Source organism: Neolamprologus brichardi, chromosome 22 (assembly GCF_056152115.1).
Source record: "Neolamprologus brichardi isolate AB-2024 chromosome 22, ASM5615211v1, whole genome shotgun sequence".
NCBI classification, from domain to species: Eukaryota; Metazoa; Chordata; class Actinopteri; order Cichliformes; family Cichlidae; genus Neolamprologus; species Neolamprologus brichardi.
This window is the reverse complement of record NC_142124.1, coordinates 9,365,129-9,392,534: the sequence shown is the minus strand read 5'-3', so window position 1 is coordinate 9,392,534 and position 27,406 is coordinate 9,365,129. Positions and strand designations below refer to the sequence as shown.

Here is a 27,406-nt window from a genome sequence, read left to right as displayed (position 1 = left end):
TTTATTTTTGTTAGTTTAATTTAAGTAGCTTTTTTAAAAACTTATATTAATATTCAGTTTTCCACTACTCTACACTGTTTTACTAATAAATATTAATCCATTCTTTAAACATGGGAACAAACCTGGAGTACTAGTATTTATAAAGCTCTTATTGTTTTTTTGAGCACTCAAAGCGCTTTACACTTCATGGTGTGGTAACCCATTTAAACAGCACTTCATTTCATTCCATGCATTATCGTCACTTACTGATTTCTACATCAGGACCAATTTGGGGTTCAGCATGCTTTCCAAGTATGTTTTGGCATACAGACAGCCCAAGCCACATTTTATGTGTTCTAGGAGATCTCAAAGTGTTGGCCTTTTTTTGTGGCTTCAGAAATATTGCATGGCAGAAAACAGAATGGTTGGTTGGTTGGTTATTGGAATTGGAATGCCTACTACCTGGCATGTAGTAGCATTGAAGCTACAACATGCAACACATCGTTTGCCGCCAACTAGTGAGTGTAAACAATTGTAGACAGCCAGTGTTGACAAGCATAATAAATTACCTGGTTTAATTTAATCAGTATCTGCTCTGTGGAAGAAACTGGGCATCACTAGGCAGGCTGACTGGCACAGGAAGGAATCCCAGAACAGCTTGAAAAGTATGTTCAAAATCTGTTTTGACACAGAAAGCTCCCAGCCAACCAAGATGTTCAAGCCAGGAGCCTACTTGCTTTGAGTGGACAAGCTGTGTAGTGAAAAGTCTTTTTTCATATACACTCACTAACCACTTAATTAGGTACACCTTGCTAGTGTTGGGTTGGACTGCCTTTGCCTTTAGAACTGCCCTAATTAATTATGACATGAATTCAACAGAGTGCTGGAAACATTTCTTGGAGATGGAGATGGGGCGAATGTGGCTCAAGAGTTGGGAGTTCACCTTGTAATCAGAAGGTTGCTGGTTCGAGCCCCGGCTTGGACAGTCTCAGTTGTTGTGTCCTTGGGCAAGACACTTCACCCATTGCCTACTGGTGGTCAGAGAGCCCGGTGGTGCCAGTGTCCGGCAGCCTTGCCTCTGTCAGTGCGCCCCAGGGTGGCTGTGGCTACAATGTAGCTTGCCATCACGAATGGGTGGATGACTGGATGTGTAAAGCGCTTTGGGGTCCTTAGGGACTAGTAAAGCACTATACAAATACAGGCCATTTACCATTTGGAGATTTGAGTCCTGTCTGTCTACATTGGTTTACTCTAACCCTACTCACCCCTGTTGCTTGTCATGTGTTTTCATGGTGTTACGGTGTGAAGATTCATGTGCTTTTGAGTTTTTGTTTTCTGGTCTCATACTGATCTCCTATCAGAAGCTCAGTCTGAGTAGAGTTCTCTTTTTTTCTCCTCCTCTACCCTATTGTGTTGTACATTTAATTGTTTTTCTTTACGCTACCTGTTCTGAAGGTAGGAAAGCCCAAATATTTGTCACAAGAGCTTAGAGAATATTTAAGAAAAGTCTTATTCTTTGACACTGTAATTTCTGAATGCATGATGTGTGTTATTTGCTTATTTATTACAGCCAGTGATGGAAGAAGACAGCCAGAACAAGTCATGTCAAATAGAAACTGAGACATTGTTCTGACCTGTCTCCCCAATGTGATGTTTGTGTGATGTGTGTATGGCTGGATCATCATCCTCCTCCTCCTCCTCCAAAAATGTCACAGCACAAATTGAGACTCATCAGACCAATCAATAATTTTCTTCTATTGGCCATTTGTAGTAAGCCTATGTTGTGCACACACAGATGCTCTTTTTGCATACTTTTATTGGAACAAGTAATTTATTTACTGTTGCCTTCTGCTCGATGCAGTCTAGTCATTCTCATTTATCTTCTAGCATTAACAAAGCATTTTCTCAGATAGAACTGCTATTCACTCAACATTTTTTGCCCGGTAACCATTCTGTGTAAACCCTAGAGATGGCTGTGTTGGATGGAAAATCCCAGTAAATCCTGAAGCTTAGTTTGAACTTGGACAGGTTGGCTTGACCATTATCTGTAGTTAGCTGTGTGCACATACAGCTCTCCAGCATCAAAAAATTAACGTTCACGTCTGTTTTCACCTCTTAAGCCCCTCCTGTATTATATCACAAAAAATATTGCCATATTTGTAAAAAAAATAGTGATATTAACAACAAACAAAAGTGGTCATAGATCAACATCTGAATTTCACAGTGTAAGTTCAGGCATTGTAGAAAGCCACCAGATGTTTTGCCACCAGATGTTTTGCAGAAACCTAAATAGCCAATTGATGCCCAGTTTCTTCCACAGAGCAGGCTGTTACATTCAATCTTTGACTTTTATACATGCCTGCAGTGTCACACGGCAGCAAAAGTAATAAGCACTCAATATAATTTCAGAAGGATGTGGGCATTTACACCTATGGAACAGCAGCAGTTACTACTTAAACAATAGTTCAGTTTCGATGTTGCATTGATGATTTTAATTTTATCATACTGTTGATTTAATCAGGCCATGTATATGTCACTTTCTGATTCATTTTTATTTTGCAGGTATCTCAGATGAGAACATGAGTGGAAACACAGAGAAGGTAGGAAAGCCCAAATATTTGTCACAAGAGCTTAGAGAATATTTAAGAATAGTCTTATTATTTGACACTGTCATTTCTGAACATATGATGTGTTTTTATTTGCTTATTTATTACAGCCAGTGATGGAAGAAGACAGCCAGAACAAGTCATGTCAAATAGAAACCGAGACAATGCTTGACAGACTTCATCTTCAAGGCAAAATTCAACAAAAGTTGTCACCAGCAGATTTTCTTCAAATACGTCCACCTGTGAAACAGCACCATGTAGAATCTGAGAAAGATCTAGCTCACACTTTTCTCCATAGGCTGATAATGTTGGACTACAGGGCCAGATATATTTCTGTAAGATCAAGCTGTAAGACCAAGGTGTCGTTCAAAGCCTCCTCCAGTGACTGGGATGTTTTTGTGAGCAGCAGTGTGGACACACATAAGAAAGAGCAGACTTCTGTGCATCCAATGGATGTTCAGATGGCAGTATTCCACTGCGCAGACAGCTTCCTGAAACAGATGATGATTACAAAGCTCTCTCAGTGTCAGTATGCCTTACCTTTGCTTGTTCCAGACCCAGTTACAATGGAGATTGAGTGTCCTCTGTGGACATTCAGAGAAATAACAAAAACCTGGAAGGTAACTCAAATCAAAGATAACTCTAACATCGTCACCATGAAGAGTGTTCCAGTCTACAAAGCTGAAACAACCTTGGTGTCATTTTTCCGTCTGGGTTCTTTGTCAGTGTCTAAATCTCAGCTGATGAACACTTTGATCAACAACCATCACGACACCTTCTTCAACAGAAACTGCCCAGGAAACACCAAGTCTCGCTATTTAATGGATGGTGTGGCAGAGATTGCCTGGTACTGCCCTGCTGGAAAACCCAATGATGCCTTCAGTGACTGCATTGCCTTTTGTAATCTCCATGGTGACGCTCTATTGACTGAAAAACAGCGTGACATACTTATTGAAAAATCCTCCATTAATGTTTTTCTTTTGGCATCTCTGCAAAACAATGAAGAAAGTCGAGGACTCATATCTTGTGTTTTTAAGTCTCATAAGCCTCTCATTTGTCTCACTGTTGATGGCAGCTGTGATGCTGTTAAGACAAAAAATGGAAAGTACATAATGGGCCTCAAAGACAAAAGCCACTCAGATGTATCTGAACACTTGAAAAGGATCATCAGAGAAGTTTTGTCTTCTGTTGACGGTCCCATCTTGAAACCATCCTTCCAGCTTGAAACCATGGCTGAGCTCTCTGGAATCAGAGTGGATGAAACTGACCCAGCCTGTCAAAGAGGGAAATCTGCTGCTATGAAAATAATCAATCTGCTTACAAAGGATAACATGGATGTCTCAAAGATCAAAGATGAATTTCTCCGTTGCCAAGGCCAACTGTGGCATCAGTGGAGCAAAATACACAGAAAACTGTTTCATCTCAGAGGAGACGCTGAAATGGAGAAAAGTCAAAAGCAACAAAAACTGATGAACATACGTCAGGAACAATGTGCTGCTTCCTGCAGTAAACTGATGCAGTTGTTCATTGGAAGTCTCTCATCATTGCCACCAACAGACAGAGAGTATTTCCTAAAATGGACTCAGATCTTCATAGATGCCCTCTCCACAGATGATCTTTCTTCAATTCTCCAAAGTTATGATGAAAAGTGGTCTGAGGTCTTGGCTTTGAAGAACAAACAGGACAAATCAGATCTGTTATTAAGAAAACAAACTGAACTTGAAGACATATCAAAGAAACTTCAGTCTGCAACTTTTGGTTTGGAGCTCATCTTCAGAGAAATGGGTCAGATCTATGAAGCCCATGAAACAACACAAAGAGAGAGCAGACACACTGACTGGTCTAAATACCCTGAGCTGGCTGCACAGCTGATGATATCAGGACACCCGATGGAGCTGATGGATGGTGATGCAGGTCATGTGCCTTTAACATGGATCTCCAGTCTTTTAGAGGAAGTCATCAAGAAACTGGGGGACCAGAGAGTTTTTGTGTTGTCAGTTTTGGGCCTACAAAGCAGTGGAAAATCAACAATGCTGAACACCATGTTTGGGCTGCAGTTTGCAGTGAGTGCTGGCAGGTGCACCAAAGGTGCCTTCATGCAGCTGCTCAAAGTATCAGAGGAGATTAAGAAAGACTTGAAGTTTGACTATGTTCTAGTGGTGGACACTGAAGGACTGCGTGCTCTTGAGATAGAAGGTAACAACACTCTTCATCATGACAATGAACTGGCAACATTTGTTGTTGGTCTGGGAAACCTGACACTGATCAACATCTTTGGAGAGAATCCATCTGAGATGCAGGACATCCTGCAGATTGTTGTTCAGGCTTTCATGAGGATGAAGGAAGTTAAACTTTCTCCCAGTTGTGTGTTTGTTCACCAGAATGTCACAGATGTTGCAGCAGCAGAGAGAAACATGGATGGAAAGAGACGCCTGCAGGAAAAACTGGACCACATGGCCAAACTAGCAGCTAAAGAGGAAGTTTGTGATGCAGAGTGCTTCAGTGATGTCATTGATTTTGATGTTCAAACAGATGTGAAATACTGTGCCCAGCTGTGGGAGGGCAGTCCACCCATGGCTCCTCCAAATCCAGGTTACAGTGAGAGCATCCAGGAAGTGAAGAACACCATCCTCTCTAAAGCTTCAAAGTCTGCTGGGATCACTCTCTCACAGTTCAAAACAAACATCCAGGGCCTGTGGACTGCACTGCTGAATGAAAGTTTTGTTTTCAGTTTTAAAAACACACTTGAAATTTCAGTGTACAGAAAACTGGAAGTCCAGTATGGGAGCTGGATCTGGACCCTGAAGAGCAACATGTTGACCATTGAAAACCAACTTCATAACAGAATGGAAAATGGAAAACTTGATGAGGTTGAAAAATCTCATCTTTTTCAAGAAACAAGTAAAACATATGAAGAAGTCAGAAAAGAAATGACAAAGTACTTTGAGGATGACAAAGACAGAGAGATCTTGGCTCAGTGGAGAGGACGATTTGAAATCAAAATGGAAGACTTTCATTATGAACAGGTGAGCAGAGTGAAAAGAAAACTGGATGGCATTATCCAGCAGAAGAAAGCTTGTAAAAAACTGGAGGAGAAGAAATCAGAGTTTGAGAACAAACTGCTACAGAAGAGCAAAGAGCTCGCTCAGCAGCTGAAGGATAAGGCCAAAGATGAAGAAGAGCTTCAACGACAGTTCAGCTCTGTTTGGAGCGGCTGGGTTACTGAATTAACAGCAGATACAAAACCTATTGAAGAAATTAACTTGGAAAAAGATCAGTTAGCGATCCTTCAAGAACTTGGTTTTGAGCCAACTCTCATAGATGAATGTAAAAGAAGTGGCAAATACAATAAAATGTCAGAGGTTGGTGATTATTCAGTTTATGGGATGACAAGTAGTAATCAGTTGATTAGTTTTATACAAAAACATATTTCAAGTGGTTTCTTCCATGAAGAACAACAACAGATCAGATCGTTCATTGTCCAAGCTGAAAAAGACTCACTTGATGCAATCAAAAGCAAACCTGTAGCTGCAAGAGGCTACACACCAACATATTTGCATGAAATGGCCAATCATGTAACATTAGAATTGCAGAAATTTCTGTCAGAGAACAAATACACCTTGAGGAAGGAGTTTAGAGTTGATCTCTTGCTGTATGTGTTCTACAGGGCAGAGAGTTGGCTTCTAGAGTCACACAAGAAATTTAAAATGAGCAATGATCCAATCACTTATTTAAAAAGCAAGAAAACACAGTATTACACAGTTTTTAGAAGCTTTTGTAAAGAAAACTCATCTGCTGTTGTGCTTGGAGAGCTGATCTGTGAGAAGCTGAAAGCTTCCACTGTTGAGGCTGTTTGTAACAAGAGTGCCATTGATTTCGCCAACAGGATGAGGTGTAATTTCCCAGCATTCAATGGGAACAGACTGAACTTGGAACAACATGTGTTGAAGTCACTCGCTGAGAAAGAAGACTTTGATGATTTCATCACTTACATCACAAATCCAAGGAAACAAACAGAAGCTTTCATTAAAGCAGAAGTTGAGAAGTACATCTTCCGAGATCACAAAGATGAAGCTGTGAATATACTCAAGAAAAATATTGATGACATCAAAACAACTGTGAGTCAGGCTTTATTTACTGCAACACAAAAAGTCCAAAAACAGAGAGGAGACACAGAAATGTGGCTGAAGGAATTTTCTAATGTCCTAAAGGATGAGGTGACAATTTACAACATTTGTTCTGAAAACTTCAGTGACATAAAAGATTTTCACTTTCTCAAGGAAGAGATAGAAAAAGGATTTAAACCCATCATTAAGGACATGTATAGCCTCTCCCTGGATAAGCTGAAGGAATCCAGGCTGAAGCCTGAAGAAATCCTCATTGATCAGCTTTGTAACTGCTGCTGGGTAAAGTGTCCATTCTGTGCAGCTGTTTGTACCAACACCATGAAAGATCACAGTCCTGATGACCACAGGACTCCTTTTCATCGACCTGATGGGATAATAGGATATTACTATAGGAAAACTAAAGTCCTCAGCATCACTGTCTGCACAACAATTGTTACAAGTGAAGGAGGTTTTTACCTTAGCTCAGAGAAAGCCATTCCCTACAAACAGTACAAAACTGCTGGTCCACCGTATGATACCTGGAGCATCACTCCTGATGGGTCTAAACTGGCATATTGGAAATGGTTTGTTTGTCAATTTAAAACACAACTGGAAAATCTCTATGGGAAAAAGTTCCAGGGCAGTGGAGCAATTCCAGATCTATGGAAATATATATCTAAAAAAGAAGCCATTAGAAGTCTGGATGAAATGTTTTAATGAGCCAAAGAAACTGCAAATCTGCTGAAAATGATGATACTTGTTTTCTCCTAATAACCCGTGAATCCAGCTGTGACGGTCTGATTTTTATCTGAGTGAGAAGGAAAAATGAAATTCTATAAATTATTAACATGAAGATGTTATGAGTGACTATAAGTTAATTCGCAAAAAATACAAAGTGAAAAACAAAAGTCACATTCTCAGTGTTGCATCTATCTAGGCCAGCGGTCCCAAACCTTTTTTGCGCCACGGACCGGTTTATGCCTAACAATATTTTCACGGACCGGCCTTTAAGGTGTCGCGGATAAATACAAGAAAATAAAACTAGTACCGGTACCAAAAAAAAGAAGATTTATTCATTATTCATTCAATGGGAAAAGACCCAGGAAAACAGTTAACAATAAAAACGATAACAAACTAACGCTAAAAACACTGAAAACCATACATTTCACACCCGAGCCTCAACTCTCGCGGCCCGGTACCGGTCCGAGGCCCAGGGATTGGGGACCGCTGATCAAGGCTTTCAGAGTGTTTTCCAGATAAATACACTTTTAATCTAATTTTGTTAATTGGGATATCATTTACCTGTTTATAACAAAGATTTGTTTGTTTATGTAAGGAAGTTAAATCTAAAAACTGCCGTCAAACACAGTTTAACACTCTTAGATCATTAATTTCAAACTTTGCATCTGAAACCACAACAAAAACATCGTCTTTTCTAATTTAGTTGTATAATTTTCAATTTGATTTTAGATTCAATGTTTAACTTAAAGTTTATTCTCATGGATATATGATTTGAAATCTGTTTGACTAATTTAATCTCAACCTGTTATATCCACACGGAATTTTGTTTAACTCGACTTTTATTTCATCTCAGCTCTTTTTTTGTCTCAGCACTGGAATGATTTGTTTTATTCTTTGTTTGCATTTGGAAATGTTTAGCGTGTTTAGTCAAGTGAAAAAAGACAACTGTCAACAGTTTGAACACCTTTTTGTTTTCTATGTCTTAAATAATAAAGTAGTTTATGCTTCATCTCATTTGAATTGCTTATTTTTTTCATTGTGTACAACATTGAATGCAGAATAGTCCATCTAATTGTCAAAATCTGCTAACCTTATATTTCATAAATTGCACTTATATGGAGCAGCAACAAATTCATCAACCACTGATAAAAAATCAGATGAAACAAACCTGGCAGCTCTCTGCTAAACTAAGTCAACTAACTGTTTGTGTGATCAGATTTGTAAATTTGCAAATAAGTTTCAGTTACCTTCTTTTCATGTGTAACTTTGCTACACTTCTGTCATGGTGGATCAGCAAATGTGTGAGGAGAGTTGTTTGTAAATAAGTTAAGTCAGTGCATTAGGCCTGAGCTCAGGCTCACAGACTCTGGCATTCTCTCAGGCTGTACCTGTACCATAAATTACAGAGTACTTACCACTAGATGGCGTAGTACTCAGCAATTTAAGTGTGAAATTGGTAGCAGTGGTTGTGCTGATACAAGGCCGGCTCAGTTTTTACAGACTACAATGGATTATCATGTGCTTGCTGTAAGTTTGTGTTAATGGGGTTTTAGTGGCTGTCACCGGTAATTCATATTGGAGCTGCATTAACTGAAACAGTTAACTAAAAAAACTCCCTCTGTGAGTGTCTCACAGGATCTGATCTCTAACTAGAAGCCAGAGAGATGTGCTTGAAACTCACTGTTTAACCTTAACACAATGTGTTCAAAATCCCTTTGAGCTTGCACAGCTCTGGCTCATCATACAGCTGCAACAGCACAAATGGCCAGCTGGAAAATATTGAAATATGGTTGCAGTAAAAATGTCAAAGTATTTACTTTGTTACATCACATTGTGAAATGTGAATAAGCAGTTAAACTGTGTACAAATCCCAGGAGCAGCCTGCACAGCACAGGCTGGACCCTTTAATATGCTTCAGGCAGCTCACTGGAAGGTCGGTGATTCCTCTGTGACCTTCTCATCCTGACCCTCTGAAACTTCTGCCCTGATCCCAAACATCCACAAACTAAAACCTGTGCACATTTCGCTTCTTTTACAGGAACACAGTACTGACACTTTAATATATAATGTAAACACAGTGACCACAAAAAAGGAGGGAAATTAAGTGAAGTAGGGGAATTAAAAGGGGAAAAGAACACATGAGACCAGTTGTTTCCTTACTTTTTCCACAATAAGCAACAGAAATATCTGAGATTCTTTGTATATTTATGCATTTGCACACACATGCACGTGTGCACATTCACACATGGACAACATCACCCCTCAAATACAGTATAAGGTTACGTAGTAAATGTGTTCAAAACATGTTAACACCTACAACCCGAATGGTTTTATCAATGTTTATATGTTTTATTTCTTTCACTTTCTGTACTTTTGCTGCTTCTATGTCAGTACCTCATTAATACCTTTATACCTATTTCACACCTCCTACATCAACACTACTGTGTAAGAAAATGAACACATCCACACAAGGTGGTATAGAAATGGGAATTTAAAAAGCAAACACACACACGTAATTGTAGAAATGCCATTCCACGTTCTTTTAAAATTACCAATTAAAATCCTTTAAACACGATTTTTATACTGGTTTAATACTGTCATATATTTTAGGGAGGCAGACCCATTCATTAGCATTAGCAAACTCATCTTATTGTCAACCCATCACTATTTCATACAAGCATGTAACAAGTGAGGCATTTTTAAATGCTTCATTAGAGAGAAGCACAAGTTAATACAGAGCATAAACTTGAGCAAAATCATTCAATATTGTATCTGTGTCTGTATCTGTAATCAGGCAGCAGTCCTTAGTCCCACACAGCCTTGTGACCTACGTGACTCAGTCTCTTTCTAATCTCCACGTCCCGTGGATGTCAAATGATGCAGGTCAGCAGAAGAAGTTCTCGGCCAGCTTCCTCATTCTTTTATTGTCAGTGGCCTTAAGGGGACGTGTAGGAACTGAATGAGATCGCTCTTCATCTTCAGGTTGCTCCTCTGTGATGGTGGCCCCTTTCAGCTTATCTTTATCAAGGTTTGGATGGAAGAACGTATAATAAATAACTTTAAATAACAGACCAAGGACGTAAACTGCAACAACACAGGCAGCCGTGGTTAAAGGGTGTGTCACAAAATCAGGAGGATCTGTGCTCATCTTCCAGCACCACAAACCACAGAGGATGCAAATATCAATGAGGATATACGCGTGATAGAGCACGGACCTGATCCTCATCCCCTTGGCCACACTAAACCAGTTGAAATACCAAATGAGGCCAACAGTGGTTCTGTAAAGCCATTCTCCACGAGGGTCATCCATGAAGTTGGTCTTGGATCGCCAAGCGAAGAAGAATAAAACCAGCCAAGAGCAGATGAAGTGGGCGAAGATGAAGCAGGGCAGCACGGAGGCGAAAAGAGCGAGAGCAGCGATGCGAGAAGAGATGAGAACCAGGTTCCAGATGAAGTAGAAAACTAATGAGATCATGTGGTGTTTTTCCTTCTGTGGCAGGAAGGTGCGCATTGAGTGATCGTAGGTGGTCAAAAAGGAGGCGATGGACAAAGTCGAGCCAATGGCCTTCAACACTGAGGAGAGAGCGAGGGGCAGAGTTAGAACAAACGTTGATTCTTTGTTAGAAGATCCAAGTAAGTTATGAGTTCAAAAAGCAACCCCAAATATTTTCAAACATTTTTTGTCATTCAGTATTTTATTATTTAGACTGCATGATGTTTGTTTTCACAGAAACAGCGATCATTTGGCATTTAACATTTTCACATCAACCAATTATAGCAGGTTAGTATATTTATTTCTGTTCTATTCACATCTCAGTGTGAGCTCCAGCAAAGATGCTTTTAATTCTCTGCTGCAATTTCTGTAGCAGAAATTGCGTATTATAGCGCATTATTATTTCACTTTCCAAACTTTGATGACCAGATTTCACACAAAAATTGAAGCAATTTTGAATTTGATGGCAGCAACACGTCTCATGGAGCCAAAGAAGGCTGGACGAGTAAGTGAACAATTTCAGAAAAATGTTCCTCAGTGTTCCTCATCATCTACACTGAAAAAAAGGGATTGGCCAGCTTTGGATTTACATAAGCAGCTTGCATGTATTTAACACAAGTGACTCATGCTTTAAAGTTAAGTGTAACTATATAGTGTAGAAACTACATGATATGCAGAGAGGCTAGAATAAATTGTTCATATCATGTTCGAGTGAAGTAAGTCAATGATATAGCAATGTTAACCCTTAGATGCACACGATGCAAAAATGACCCCACGGGTTGTTTTTCTTCAAAATCTTTAAAATGCAAAGTTGTAATATATTCATCTTCATCTTGCCCTACAAATGATCCAGGACGGATGGGATGAAAAGGCCATTGGAGGCATTGACTCAGAATCTGACATCTAAGATATAGAGGACCCAGACTACTGTCCCCACCACTGAACAAGGCCAGTCAGATACAGAGGAGTCCTCTGAAGAGGAAATGGATATTGAGTCTAAAAGAATGAGCCCCTCTTACTGCTCTAGCCACAATATTCTGAATTAGTCGGCCAGGGCTTGCACCTGGGTTTAGTACTGTCTCCCCAGTAAATGCATGGAAGATGTTCATGTCTGATAATTTAATAGAAGACGTGCTGTCATACACAAACATGGAGGCACGAAGAGTAGCAACAGACAGGGGAAAAGAGCGGAAAAATGTAATCAAACATTAGCTCCTGGCCTTCATTTGACTGACCATTCTTGCAGGAAGTGAGAAGAACTGGGACGTACCAGTAGGTGTGCTTTTTGGGAGTCCTCTGCATAACCCATTGTACAAGGCCACTATTTAAAGATATTTGCCGTTTCTTGCACTTTGATGACAAGAGGACCAGAGCCTACCGACTGAAAACAAACCACATGGCAGCTTTCTGCTACATATGGGGCCTGTTCCTGGTCAACTGCAGGTAGAAATTCATGCTCAGTGATTGTGTTACAGTGGATGAACAACTTGTGCCTTTCAGAGGGAAGACCCAGCTTCTGCTGTATATGCAGAGCAAGCATACAAAAGTGATACAAGTGATACAAAAACTGCAATTTCTTAAAATTAATGAAAAAATAAATAAAAATGCAAAGGGCCTCATGTCACAAACATGTTTTATGAGGAATACCTCAAATATGAAAATATTACAACTCTTCGTTTTAAAGATTTTGAAGAATAACAAACGAGTTTATAGCAAAATGCATTGTTTCTATTTGGGGTCATTTTTGACCCCACTCGTGAAAGAGTGTAGGTATTGGTAGGTTGTGCATCCAAGGGTTAAATCCTGCGACACTGCAAAGGATTTCAGTCTCACGTGCTTTGGATCGTGGTTTCAGGAAGGCATCCATCTCAGTCAAGTCGAGCAGCCACCTCTACTTTTTTTTTTTTGGTATACTGAAAAAGTAAATTGGGTGGTTGTTACATTAAAAAAGTCTAACTTGTAATTTGAAGAAAATAATTTCATGTTTCTCTGGTGAAAGTAATTAAATCATGTAGGATCTGTATGAAATTCAGCAACTTAATTTGTTCCTGGTGAGATGACCTGTTACAATCTAGTAAGAGTGGTTAGTTTCTGGACTCATGAAATTAACAAGATCACATGAGTTTTCAAAAACTGCAGGAAAACCACTGGAGTTATAAGAGGCAGACAGCTACACACACACCACGTGTATGCCATCGCTTTGTGGTTCAAATCCACAATCCACTGGGTGTTCTGGTTTCCTCCCACAGTTAACAGTAACACAATTAGAGTTAGGTTAATTGGTGATTCCAAATTGCTCCTGAATGTGAGTGTAAATGGTTGTTGGTCTCTATGTGATAGACTGGTGAGCTGTCCAGGGTGTACCCTGCCTCTTAACCTATCACTTTGGGGTTATGCCCCAGTAAGTGCATATGAGAGCATGAGGGTGGGAATGGATGTTTGTATCTGTGTGTGCCTGTATGTCTGTGTATATATGTCAGGTTGGGTATCAGACGCCACCTCTCTGAGGACATCTCAGGCCCTCCAAGGTTTGGAGGCCTATCTCCCCCCACCACTTCCCCTGCCGGGGGCGGACTACCTCAGACATCGGTGCGTTGGTGGTTCTTTGTGTCCGGGGATGGGTGTCCAGGTACACACCGGCTCACTCCTTGGCGGCTGCTTATCGGGGCCTGGAGCCTGGGGCTCGCTTGGGCCACTTCGGAGGTGGGGTGCCCCCGGCCTCTCGGCCTGGGGCTCGGTCACTCAGGCACAGCTGGCTGCCGGCGGAGCTCACGGGCACGTCACTGCAACCCCCCCACCTCTGCTCCGTGGCTGCTGAGTGACCCCTCATCTGGGACTCTCCTCAGCTCTTTCTGGGACAGTGGCACGGTTGCCCCTCTGTTGGTCTTCCTTGGTCTCTTGTGTTCTGGGGGCCTCTGGATGTCTGGAGTTTTGATCTCCTCCATACCTGCTTCACGTCCTGGAGGACGGGGCAGTGGCTCCCCACACCCTCTAGCAAATCATTACATGAAGGAACCTTTTAAGAAAACAAGCGCGTCCATGCTCACAGGTGTACACACGGGTGCTCACACACACAAACTACACCCTTTTTGGCTCCTACCTCAAAGCACACTGTGCTGTCGATCTTACGTGCTGCACAATAATGTTTAATATTTAGTATTTACTGTCATATTCCCATATATCATTGTGATGTTGTTTATTCTATTACTCTCGTTTTCTTCTGCTTGTTTTCTTTTTTCTTTCTCAACAGGTGATCGATATGTATTTTTTTTTTCTGCTTATTCTGTTGGTTTTTGTTTTTTGCCCTTCTCCCCCGTCCCTCTTCTCAACTGTTTTTCTTTCCCTCTTTCTTTCTCCCTTTTCTTTCCTCCAGTCAAGTCTGTCCCGTATTCAGCAAGTGAAAATAAAATAAAGAATAAAAGGAGAATCAAATGGACCATTACGGCAAAGCTGGGATGGTCAATTTGGTAAAGAAAATCCGTTGGGCATCTTTCTTCGCCTTTAGACAATAATTCTGATGGCAAAAGAGCCAAACGGGACAGGTTAAAAATAAAAAATAAAAAAAAAAGAATCCAGGGGCTGTCTAGGGGGCTGTCACTCTAGATCCTTATAATACATAGATGCAATTTTGCTACAGAAGACATAACATGTATTCCACATTGGTCATACTCAGAGATAATACAAGAAATTATGTTTAACAAGTTTTGATAATGACACTGGTAGTTGGTGTAAAACTGAGTTGTTCTTTATTTTAATGTTGATGATTCTGAAGCAATCTAATGATATATTTGTTTATTTATTGACATTGCTTGATACACTGAAGGCAAAATAAAATGGAAAATGCTAAAAAAAAAAAAAAAAAAAAAAAAAAAAAAAAGAATGGCCCAGTCAAAGTCCAGATCTAAATCCAATCGAGAATCTGTGGCAAGATCTGAAAACTGCTGTTCACAAACGCTGTCCATCTAATCTGACTGAGCTGGAGCTGTTTTGCAAAGAAGAATGGGCAAGGATTTCAGTCTCTAGATGTGCAAAGCTGCTAGAGACATACCCTAAAAGACTGGCAGCTGTAATTGCAGCAAAAGGTGGTTCTACAAAGTATTGACTCAGGGGGCTGAATAATTACGAACACCCCACTTTGCAGTTATTTATTTGTAAAAAATGTTTGGAATCATGTATGATTTTCATTCCACTTCTCACGTGTACACCACTGTGTATCGGTCTTTCATGTGGAATTCCAATGAAATTGATTCATGTTTGTGGCTGTAATGTGACAAAATGTGGAAAAGTTCAAGGGGACGGAATACTTTTGCAAGCCACTGTACCTCTCTGGCTGTTCACAGTTTGTTAAATTACGTACTTTTCAGGAAATATAACATTCAATTTCACAGTTACACAGATAACACCCACATCTACTTCTTTTTCAAAAGAATCCATTACTGATCGTTTAAGTGAAACCAAAGTTTTGTTGGCTAATAATTTCTTAAACCTTATGGTAATTAAATAGAATTTATTCTCTAGGTATTGAATCTAAACCGTGTAAATACAAGAGTTTTTCCTTCATCTATTGATAACTCTTTTCACACATTCCTCCTAGGTTAAGACTCTGGGTATCATCCTTGACAGTACTCTCTCTTACACACCACATGTATATAATATTACTTGGCCTTCTTATTTTCAGTTCTCTCCAAAAGTTGATTCTGTTTATCTGGACGTAGTGTTTTCAGTGGGAGAAACGTTTCGTCACTCATTCAAGTGACTTCTTCAGTCTCAGCTGACTGCAGGTTTCCCCAATCTTATAAACAGTACATTTGCATAATGCTACGTCCAGATGAACAGAATCTACTTTAGGAGATTTACTTACCTGGATGATTGAGCATGCATCAAGAAATTTTCAGCTTTCCAATATTAATCACCTTTGTCCTTCACTTACGCCAAACAGTACCGCCATATTTGTCAATGCTCTTGTCACATCTCATCTTGATTATTGTAATTCTCTTCTCTATGGTAATGTTGGTATGTTGGTATGGTATGTAATTCTCTCTCTTCATAAACCTCAGTTAGTTCAGAATTCAGCTGCTCATATTATATTCAGATCAACAAAACATATAACACCTGTTCTTAAACAACTCAATTGGCTTCTGGTTCATCTATGTATCAATTTCAAGATCCTTCGTCTCACTTTCAAAGCCCTTCATGAACTTGCTCCTCCATATTTATCTGATCTTCTCCATATGTATTCACCCTCTCGTACACTCTGCTCCACCTGACTACCCTGGAACTCTGAGCCTTTAGTTAATAATGATAATAATAATAATGTATACTTTATTGATCCCAGTGGGGAAATTCCTCTCTGCATTTGACCTATTCACTCAGTGAAGCAGTGGGCAGCCATTGGGCGCCGGGGGAGCAGTGTGTAGGGACAGTACCTTGCTCAGGGGTACCTCAGGGTAGCCGTTCAGTGGATTTAAACCCATGACCTTCGGGTCATGGGTCCACCAATCTATCTACTGAGCTATCCCTAGTTGTTCTGCCCTAAGACTTTGGAATGTCAGATCTCCAGACTATAAATTCTCTTTCTACTTTTAAATCACATCTCAAAGCCCAACTGTTCAGAACCGCTTATCCATCATTATAACTTGGTCTCAGTCTATTGTTTCCTTGATTAGTTTTATAGTTGTGGTTGCATTTGTTTACTTTATTAAATTGTGTATATGTTTTATTTCTGCTGTACTAATTGTAAGGTAACCTTTGGCATCTTCAAAGTTCCCTATAAATAAAATGTGTTATTAATTATTATTATAAAGATGATTCTTCTCTTACCACAGCATATCATCTGCCTCCATCTCACCCTGTCACTACTGTCCTCCTCCATCAGAGCAACCCTCTACATATCCTATTTCACTACATCCATCAATCATCTCTGTGGTCTGCCTCTTCTCCTATAGCCTGGCAGCTCCATATTTCATATCCTTTGTCCATTATATTAACTATCCCTTCTTTGCACACATCAGAATCAGTCGGCCTCCTGTCTTTCAACTCTGCCATCTGCATCTCAGTCTTTTTGTCAGTGCCATGTCTCCAAACCGTACATCATAGCAGGTCTCACTACCATCTTGTAAACCTTCTGTTTCACTCTTGCTACTTTCTTATCACAAATCATCCCTGGTATCCGTCTCCACTTTGCATTTGCTGTTAGTTTACTAATAGGGTAGGCTTAATTCTATGCATGTATATGTTCCACAGTAAACACAGACAAAACACAGACAAAATGGTCCTTTAGTTAATCTAAAGTGTTTATTCTTTTGTAACTCATTTTACATGTTAATAACACCAATATTACTTTCAGACCACTTATTAATCTTGTCACAGAATTAAGAAATTCAAGAAAAAAAGCTTTCTCATTAAAATAAAATTACTGATTGATTGACTGACTAATCCATTTCATACCTTAGTATGAATTTCAGTTTCTCTTAGAAAAAGAAAATTAATATAAAAAATGAAAGAAAATAATACATAACACAAATTAAAATGAATGAAAATATTCTCGTTGACAGATCTACAACTGACATTTGTCATGTATATTGAAACCAAAAAGTTAACAAAAATGACATAATCTGTTCGTTTAGAACTTATATGTAACAATCTTAAGCATTAGCATCTTCAAAAAAGAGGAACATGAATATAGGTTCAGGAATAATTTTTTCATGGTTAAAATCTTTTACTGTAAAATAACATTTTAGTAAGAGTTAGTTTCAAACTTCAACTAAATTGAAAAAAACAAAACAAACAAACAAAAAACAAAACAAAACAAAACATCTACTCAGATCCTGAATTTTCTAACAGGATTTTTTTCTATATAGTTTCTACAAATCCTACTATGTATGTGGATTTGAATTATGACTCTAATTCTTTTGCTCTCTTTGTCTGTATGCATTAACTAGTCAATCTTCTTTATGCAGTCTTCCTTAACTATCTTTCCTAATTTTTCAGGTAAAGGCAAAATATCAGGCTTTAGTGATTGCTTGACTCATTTCCTCCAGACTTTTGATTGCATCAGGTTTAGAGATTTTTCCCCAGTCATGGGGAATATCTCCTTTGTGATGGAATTTTGCATTATAGTGCTCTTCCAGTTGCTTTTGAAACTTAAACACAAACCATTTCCAGTAAGCCAGTTTAGACTCATCAGGCGTGATTCTCCAGGTTTTAAACCTTGGACCAGCATCTCTATAGTTTTTATAAGGAAAGCTTTTAGCTGACTTGTAATTATAAAAACTGAGTTCACTTGCAACATTTGTTGTGCAGAAATTAATGAACATTTCATCTGTGTTTCTCCAGTGCACTCCACGAACTGCACCAGGTTGATGAAAAGGGGCGCTGTGCTCATCAGGACTGTGATCTTCAATGGTGTTGGTACAAACAGCTGCACAGAATGGACACTTTACCCAGCAGCACTTACACAGCTGATCAATGAGGATTTTATCAGGTTTCAGCCTGGATTCCTTCAGCTTATCCAGTGAGAGGCTGCTCATCTGCTCAGTGATGGATGTAAATCCTTTTTTTATCTCTTCCTTAAGAAATTCAAAATCGATTATGTCATTTAAGTTTTCAGAACACATGGCATCAAATGTTAGTTCATCCTTTAGCACAATAGAAAATTCCTTTAGCCACATATCTGTGTCGCCCTCTTGAGTTTGAACTTTTTGTGTTGCAATAAATAGTGCCTTACACACACTTTTTTTGATGTCATCAACATTTTTCTGGAGCATACTCACAGCTTCATCTGTATGACTTGTGAAGATGTAATTCTCAACCTCTGCTTTAATGAAAGCTTCTGTTTGTCTCCTTGGATTTGTGATGTACAGGATGAAATCATCAAAGTTTCCTTTCTCAGCAAGTGACTTTAACACATGTTTGTCCAATTCCAGTCTGTTCCCACTGAATGCTGAGAAATTACACCTCATCCTTCCAGCGAGATCAATGGCAGTCTTATTACAGACAGCCTCAATACTGGAAGCTTTCAGCTTCTCACAGATCAGTTCTCCAAACACAACAGCAGATGAGTTTTCTTTACAAAAACTTCTAAAAACTCTGTAATACTGTGTTTTCTTGCCATCTAAATAAATGATTGCATCATTGATCACTTTGAATTTCTTATGGGACTCTAGAAGCCAACTTTCTGCCCTGTAGAACACATACAGTAAGAGATCGACTGTAAACTCCTTCTTCAAAGTGTATTTCCTCTCTGACAGAAATTTCTGCACTTCTTCTGTTACATGATTGGCCCCTTGAATCAAGTAAGTTGATGTGTAGCCTCTTGTGGCTACAGGTTTGCTTTGGATTGCATCAAGTGAGTCTTTTTCAGCCTTGTCAACGAGTGATCTGATCTGTTGTTGTTCTTCATAAGCAAAAGCACCACTTGATTTGTATTTTTGGTAAGCATCAACCACTGGTCTCAGATATTTTTGTCCACTTGTCATTATATAATCTGAATAATCACCAAGCTCTGATATTTTCTTGTATCTGCCACTTGTTTTACATTCATCTATGAGAGATAACTCAAAACCAAGTTCTTGAAGGATCATTAACTGATCTTCTCTCAAGTTGATGTCTTCGACAGGTTTTATATCTTCTGTTAATTCAGTAACCCAGCCGCTCCAAACAGAGCTGAACTGTCTTTGAAGCTCGTCTTCTTCTTTGGCCTTATCCTTCAGCTCCTGAGCGAGCTCTTTGCTCTTCTGTAGCAGCTTGTTCTCAAACTCTGATTTCTTATCATCCAGTTTTTTACAAGCTTTCTTCTGCTGGATAACCTCGTCTAGTTTTCTTTTCACTCTGTTCACCTGTTCATCATGAAACTCTTTAATTTTGATTTCAAATCGTCCTCTCCACTGAGTCAACATTTCTTTCTCCTTGTCATCGTCAAAGTACTTTGTCATTGCTTCTGTGATCTCTCCATATGTTTGGCTTGTTTCTTCAATAAGATAACTCAACTGAACCATCTCAAGTTGCCCATTTTCAATTCTGTTATGAAGTTGGTTTTCAATGGTCAACATGTTGCTTCTCAGGGTCCAGGTCCAGTTCCCATACTGGACTTCCAGTTTTCTGTACACTGCCACTTCAAGTGTATTTTTAAAACTGAAAACAAAACTTTCATTCAGCAGTGCAGTCCACAGGTCATGAATTTTGATTTTGAACTGTGAGAGAGTGATCCCAGCAGACTTTGAAGCTTTAGAGAGGATGGTGTTCTTCACTTCCTGGATGCTCTCACTGTAACCTGGATTTGGAGGAGCCATGGGTGGACTGCCCTCCCACAGCTGGGCACAGTATTTCACATCTTTCTGAACATCAAATTCAATGACATCACTGAAGCAGTCTGCATTACAAACTTCCTCTTTGGCTGCTAGTTTGGCCATCTGGTCCAGTTTTTCCTGCAGGCGTCTCTTTCCATCCATGTTTTTCTCTGCTGCTGCAACATCTGTGACATTCTGGTGAACAAATGCACAACTGGGAGAAAGTTGAACTTCCTTCATCCTCATGAAAGCCTGAACAACAATCTGCAGGATGTCTTGCATATCAGACGGATTCTCTCCAAAGATGTTGATCAGTGTCAGGTTTCCCAGACCAACAACAAATGTTGCCAGTTCATTGTCATGATGAAGAGTGTTGTTACCTTCTAACTCAAAAGCACGCAGTGCTCCAGTGTCCACCACTACAACATAGTCAAACTTCAAGTCTTTCTTCATCTCCTCTGATACTTTGAGCAGCTGCATGAAGGCACCTTTGGTGCACCTGCCAGCACTAACTGCAAACTGCAGCCCAAACATGGTGTTCAGCATTGTTGATTTTCCACTGCTTTGTAGGCCCAAAACTGACAACACAAAAACTCTTTGGTCCCCCAGTTTCTTGATGACTTCTTCTAAAAGACTGGAGATCCATGTTAAAGGCACATGACCTGCATCACCATCCATCAGCTCCATCGGGTGTCCTGATATCATCAGCTGTGCAGCCAGCTCAGGGTATTTAGACCAGTCAGAGTGTCTGCTCTCTCTTTGTGTTGCTTTATGGGCTTCATAGATCTGTCCCATTTCTCTGAAGATGTGCTCCAAACCAAAACTTGCAGACTGAAGATTTTTTGATATGTCATCAAGTTCAATTTGTGTTTTTAATAACAGATCTGATTTGTCATGTTTGTTCTTCAAAGCCAAGACCTCAGACCACTTTTCATCATAACTTTTGAGAATCAAAGAAAGATCATCTGTGGAGAGGGCATCTGTTAAGATCTGAGTCCATTTTAGGAAATACTCTCTGTCTGTTGGTGGCAATGATGAGAGGCTTCCAGTGAACAACTCCATCAGTTCACTGCAGGAAGCAGCACATTGTTCCTGACGTATCTTCATCAGTTCCTCTTCCTTTTTACTTTTCTCCATTTCAATGTCTCCTCTGAGATGAAACAGTTCTTTGTGTATTTTGCTCCACTGATGCCACAGTTTGCCTTGGCAAGGGAGAAATTCATCCTTGATCTTTGAGACATCCATGTTATCCTTTTTAAGCAAATCGCTTATTTTTTTAGCTGCAGATTTCCCTTGTTGACAGGCTGGGTCAGTTTCATCCACTCTGATTCCAGAGAGCTCAGCCATGGTTTCAAGCTGGAAGGATGGTTTCAAGCTGGGACCATCGAGAGAAGACAAAACTTCTCTTATGATCTTTTTCAGCTGTTCAGATACATCTGGCTGGTTTCTGTCTTTGAGACCTAATATGTATTTTCCATTTTTTGTCTTAATATCACAGCTGTCATCAACAGTGAGACAAATGAGAGGCTTCTGAGATGCAAAGAGAGATGATATAAGTGCCCGACTTTCTGTATTTTTTTGCAAAGATGTCACAAGAAAAATATTGATGAAGGATTTTTCAATCAGTATGTCACGCTGTTTTTCAGTCAACAGAGCATCACCATGGAGATTACAAAAGGCAATACAGTTATTCAAGGCATCGTTGGGTTTTCCAGCAGGGCAGTACCAGGCAATCTCTGCCACACCATCCATCAAATGGTGAGACTTGGTGCTTCCTGGGCAGTTTCTGTGGAAGAAGGTGTTGTGACGATCGTTGATCAAAGTGTTCATCAGCTGAGATTTAGACACTGACAGAGAACCCAGACGGAAAAATGAAACCAAAGGTGTTTCAGCTTTGTAGATTGGAATATTTTTCATAGTGACAATATTTGAATCATCTTTGGTTTGAATCACCTTCCAGCTTTTTGTTATTTGTCTGAATGTCCACAGAGGAAACTCAATTTCCTTTGTGAATGGGTCAGGAACAAGCAAAGGTAAGGCATACTGACACTGAGAGAGCTTTGTAATCACCATCTGTTTCAGGAAGCTGTCTGAGCAGTGAAATACTGCCATCTGAATGTCCAGTGGATGCATGTGAGTCTGTTCTGTCTGTTCCCTCTTATCACTGGTGCTCAGTAAAGCCACCAAATTATTAAATTCATTCTCAGTGATGTCAGTCATTTGAACTGGTTTTGGACCTGTCACATCAGCACTGTCTGGTCTTAAAGGAATATATCTGGCCCTGTAGTCCAACATCATCAGCCTATGAAGAAAAGTGTGAGCTACATCTTTTTCAGATGTCACATGGTGCTGTTTTACAGTTGGTTGTATTTGAAGAAGTTCTGTTGGTGACAACTTGTCTTGAAGTTTTTCTTTAAGATGAAGTCTGTCAAGCAGTGCCTCAGTTTCTCTTTGACATAGCTTTCCACAGATTTCTTCAGAAATCTTCCCTGACTGTGATAAATAAAACAAATATTCACTTTATGTAAGGACATTATAATATTATATTACACTAATTATAATGTGTGATAAAGCAATCTGTCCTTTAGATCTTTTGAAACAAAATTTGGACTTTCTTACATTCTCGTTGTTTCCGCTCATGTTGCCTTCTGAGGTTACTGCAAGATGAGCAACAATGACAAATTAATGTATGATCGAGCCAACACAGTTTACTAATATTTATTGTAAATGGGTTACTTTTTATAAATTTAAACATTCCCATTCTAGCTTATTTTTGTTATATTTTTTTAATTAAATTTTAAATCTTTTTTAAAAAATGTTACCATTCTCTTTAGAGTTGAGGTTAATGTTTTCTCCAGCTGTTGGGGTGTCATCATTCTTTGAAAGTACAACATCAGTGTGTTTATTCACTAGATCATTCTGGGAAAAAACAAAACAGAGCAAATACTTTAACTTGACATTTGGTTTGTCAAGTTGCATTTAATTAAAGTAGTGCTGTCAGCATTAATCTCGTTAAAACGACGTTAACGCCATAACCGCATTAACGCGGCAAATCTCCGTTAGCGAGTTAACACGGATCGCCCAGTTTGTGGGGCTGTATGGCGTCAATGCGTTAGCGCGGTTAGCTATTTAACGCATTAGTGCCGTGCAGCCCCACGCACGGGGCGATCTGCATTAACATGCTAACTTTTTGCGGTGTTGGCAGTTAAGTAGAAAATAGAGTTTGAATGATTCCTGTATCCAAAAGTCACAGTGACCTAATTTTTTGGACACATAAAGCAATTGGATTTAAAATAACCCAGCAAATTTATTTTAAATCATGTAGGTCTTAAACCAAGAGGCTGTGGATTCAACCTGTGAATAGGTTTAGGCTAGCAAAATGAACAGCTCCATTTAAATAATAATGGTATTGAAGTTGAAAGTTTTACAAAATAGTTAAAATGTCATGCCAAAGACCTTACTTTTTGCTCTTTTTTATCAGTGCTCTCTTTCAGCTCATCTCCTGCAGGATATTTAAAGAATAATTCAGTTTTATTTACATCTGCCATGATCTGCTAGGTGTGGTGTTGGTGAGAACTGTAGAAGAAGAATTCATTGTATTATGGGAGAAAGAATGTGACTTAGAAGAAAGCTGTTTGTTTAACAATAACATCACTCAACATCCCCAATCCTCGCCCAGTCAAGCTGACATGTTAACTCTTATCTGGGAAGAGAGTTTTTATCTTTTTATCTGATCAAGTTAAATAGTGAAACAGTACTGATTGCTTGACTTGTTACTTTAATCTTAAAAGTGTCATCATCTTGGGTGTCCCCCTTCGTCTCCTGTGTGTAGTCATATCTGGTTGTAAATGTCAAGTTTCTGTCTCTGTCTTGTCTTCATGTTTCTGTCTCTGTCCCTCACCCTCACTCTCTCTCAGCTCTGAGTGTTCTGTGGCTTTCTTTCCTTTTTTATGCTTTCGCTCCCTTCTTTGAGTGTAAATTTGCAGGTCTGCCACTGCTTGCTTAACTTGTTGCTTTAATTTTGAAAATGGCTGCACCTGTTTAACATCAGTCAGATCACTGCCTGGCAAGGCTTCTTTTCTGCTGGCACTATAGGAGATGCATGAAATGAGCTCAGCAAATTGAGGCCCACATAAGTTTTTGTACACATGTTGTTGGACATTTATGTACATCTTCTTATTTCACTCAGTCCCATATTTGTCATTTACTAATGTCTGTGTTGTATTGTTTTCCTCACTACAATCTGTCTTAAACATCGAATTTTATCTAACTCAGCTCATGAAAAAGAATACAAGCAACATTAAATAAACATGATTTAAGACTTAAAATGTTTCTCAATGAAACAACGTCTGACCCTCTACAAAACATGTGTATCACAAAATGAAATTTAAATTCTTTAAAAAAATATATAAATTCCCTATCATATCTTTTCAATGCTTGAGCAATGCAGAATCTTCAGTGAGTGCATATTTGAAGGAAAGAAGTGTCAGATGTTGTTTTGGTATATGCCCCAACCTCATCTCATTCTTCTAAGTCACATGGTTTCAGGGAAATCATGAGGTGAAGCTCATGATTATTCCTTTTATTCATTAAGAAGTCATGTTTATGCAAAGACCCCAAACTTCTTATACCTCTAATCTCCCGTTGGTTGAAAACAGGTGGGAGGAGTTTGTGAGAGGCAAACGTAGCATCAAATGTTACTAATCTCACTGTATAAAGAACAGGATCTGGCAGAATTTATAAGAAGGCAGCTGCGTCTACACAAACTAGAGCTCAGAAACTGAGTTTATGCAAAAGAGAGAGAATAACTTGTAAAATCTGTGCATGTAAAAGTATGTAGATGCATTGAATGGGAGAAGGGTCAGTGTAAATCAGTGTAACATTTTTCAGAGTCAGAATCTTTGAGATGAAACACTTTAGGCTGAAGAGGATGAAAATTATCAAATCTCAGCAAATTTCAACATCAGTGACAAGATGTGCACTTATTTCTCTGTCTGGTGCAGACAGAAATACAAACCTTTTTAAATTTATTTTATATAACAGACTACCTGCATGTATGATTCACAGATTTCCTGTAAAGATAAGAAGTCGCTGAGATGGAGGACTGTGATAAGACTGCAGTGGCAGGTGAGGAGAAGGAAAAAATATTTCTATAATTTCCTGTTTGGGGTAGTGTTGCTGTTGCTGTGATGTACACAGTGTTGGGTTTAAGTCAACCCTGCTGCTTAATGCAGAAACTGTTACTGAAAGCAACCACACAGACACCAGAATAGTTTCACTTGCAAGCGGAGCGCAGAGTGTTTCCCCTGAGTGTTGCTCTCACACGTCTACTCAAAAAACTCCAACTCGTCTGCGCCCGCCTCACTCTTTTATTGTAAGCAAAGTGGGTCACATAAGTTTCCAGAAGCTTCAAAATAATCAGGCAAACGCTTGATTGGTTATACAGTACAAGCAGTATGTGACTTCATCTAACTATGAACATGTCTTTCTGGTGAGATAACAGGAACTGGCAGGTGTGGTCGCAGTTTCAACAACATGAGACAGTCTGGCAGGTTCAATAGGTCATGTGTTAACAGTTTATAGGCACTTGTTTTAAATTTTTTATTCTTTACACATAAATCTTTTAATTAATGACAATCAATTTATCCAACACACAGTTTTAGATAATTTTCTGTTCCAACTTTCTCTCTGCTGCAGTGTACCATAGTGGTGTTTTGGAGCCAGCTGCAAACAGCTTGATCAGTTTTCATCTTTTCCATACTAACCTCTTTCAGTTTGTAAGAATAAAAGTGCATTTTTCAACAACAAGACCAATTGACAGCAGCAGCAGAAATGCACTGGTTTCCTGCAGATTTGTAGGAAACTATTGTGGTGCTGGTCAGTGGCCCAACCACCCCATATGGAAAAGAAATAGAAAAAACTTATAAAAGACTTGCATAAGATGTGGCCTACTTCATATAGTGAATCATATAAGGATTATATGATTTACTCATGAAAGTGGCCACTTTCTCATTACTTTTATATATTGTTTTTGTAAGTATCCAAAACATACAAGTTTCATTTATATAATTTTTCAAGGGATCTTATATCTGTTTTCACTCTTGTATGCTTTTCATACAAGTTTCACACAAGACAGATACAAACTTTATAAGATTTACATATATCTTTTCCATATGGGACATCTCTTTCGTCCAAGTCAGATGGTTTCTGGAAAATCCTGAGGTGTTGCCAGTACTCCCCAATCTTCTTTTGATGTCATTAAGAAATCATGTCTGTGAAGGTTCTCAGTCATCCAGGTCATTGTAGTCTAAGGAGCTTGGAAAGAAAAGCGTCTGGACCTCTATATGTTGCTTGAAGACGTTTCACCTCTCATCCGAGAGATGAGACGTCTCGGATGAGAGGTGAAGCAACTTCAAGCAACTTAATTAAGAAATCATGTATAAGTCATGCAGAGACCCAAAACTCCTTATAACTGTCATAACATCTCCCATTGGCTGAAAACAGGTGGGAAGAGTTACAGGCAAATATAGAATCAGATGTTACTGATGTCCCTAAATATAAAGAACAGGGCCTGGTAGGATTTATGAGAAGGCAGATGCATCTGCACAATAGTGGTGGGCGGATCGATCCAAATATCGATTGTATTGATACCAAGTCGGCATCGGGATTGGATCGATACTAACCCGGTGAGATCGATTCTTTACTTTAAGTTCCGCTCTTGTGTGCAATGCTGTTGTTTCGGAAAAGATGAAACAGCCAGGTCGCCGGACTCACACTCCTGTGTCAGCACAGAGCAGGCACACTTGCTCCACCTCCCACCTCTTGTGTTTAGATGTTGCGCCTTCACATGATGTGACTTAGACACTTTGGGGGTTGTTAAGTTGTTTACATATTATTTATATTTTCACCAGTTGTTGAGAATTTTAATTGTAATTTTTGTATTATAGTTTCTCAACAGTACTTGTTTGTTTTAATTTGTTTACTGGTTTTCATGTACTTTTTATTTAGGATTTTTCTAGAAAGAAATTGATAATAAAGCATTTTCTAATTAATTATAAACTTTGTCCTAATTATGTCCTGGGTTTCAACTATTTAATAATAAAAAAGGAAACATCACAAAAAACACTTAAGGTCATTAAAATTAATTGAGATTTAGCAAATCAATGACGCAGCCACCTTATTTATTAAAAAGTA

The 27,406-nt window shown here is 39.1% G+C and overlaps 3 protein-coding genes across 3 annotated transcripts; 1 reads left to right on the top strand and 2 right to left on the bottom strand.

Annotated features, from left to right (window-relative positions):
* The first annotated feature begins 2,558 nt into the window (after positions 1-2,558).
* On the top strand, positions 2,559-7,436 carry LOC102791023 (interferon-induced very large GTPase 1-like). Its single transcript, XM_035916455.2, has 2 exons — positions 2,559-2,579; positions 2,696-7,436. Exons 1-2 carry the CDS (start codon positions 2,559-2,561, stop codon positions 7,406-7,408), a joined length of 4,734 nt encoding a protein of 1,577 aa, XP_035772348.2. The 3' UTR covers positions 7,409-7,436.
* A 2,834-nt stretch (positions 7,437-10,270) lies between these two features.
* On the bottom strand, positions 10,271-12,227 carry LOC148096690 (XK-related protein 8-like). Its single transcript, XM_087835491.1, has 2 exons — positions 12,161-12,227; positions 10,271-11,005 (listed from the first exon to the last, which is right to left on the bottom strand). Exons 1-2 carry the CDS (start codon positions 12,225-12,227, stop codon positions 10,317-10,319), a joined length of 756 nt encoding a protein of 251 aa, XP_087691617.1. The 3' UTR covers positions 10,271-10,316.
* A 5,702-nt stretch (positions 12,228-17,929) lies between these two features.
* LOC102791302 (interferon-induced very large GTPase 1-like) lies at positions 17,930-23,125 on the bottom strand. Its single transcript, XM_087835369.1, has 3 exons — positions 23,035-23,125; positions 22,832-22,869; positions 17,930-22,705 (listed from the first exon to the last, which is right to left on the bottom strand). Exons 2-3 carry the CDS (start codon positions 22,850-22,852, stop codon positions 17,930-17,932), a joined length of 4,797 nt encoding a protein of 1,598 aa, XP_087691495.1. The 5' UTR covers positions 22,853-22,869; positions 23,035-23,125.
* Positions 23,126-27,406: the final 4,281 nt, after the last annotated feature.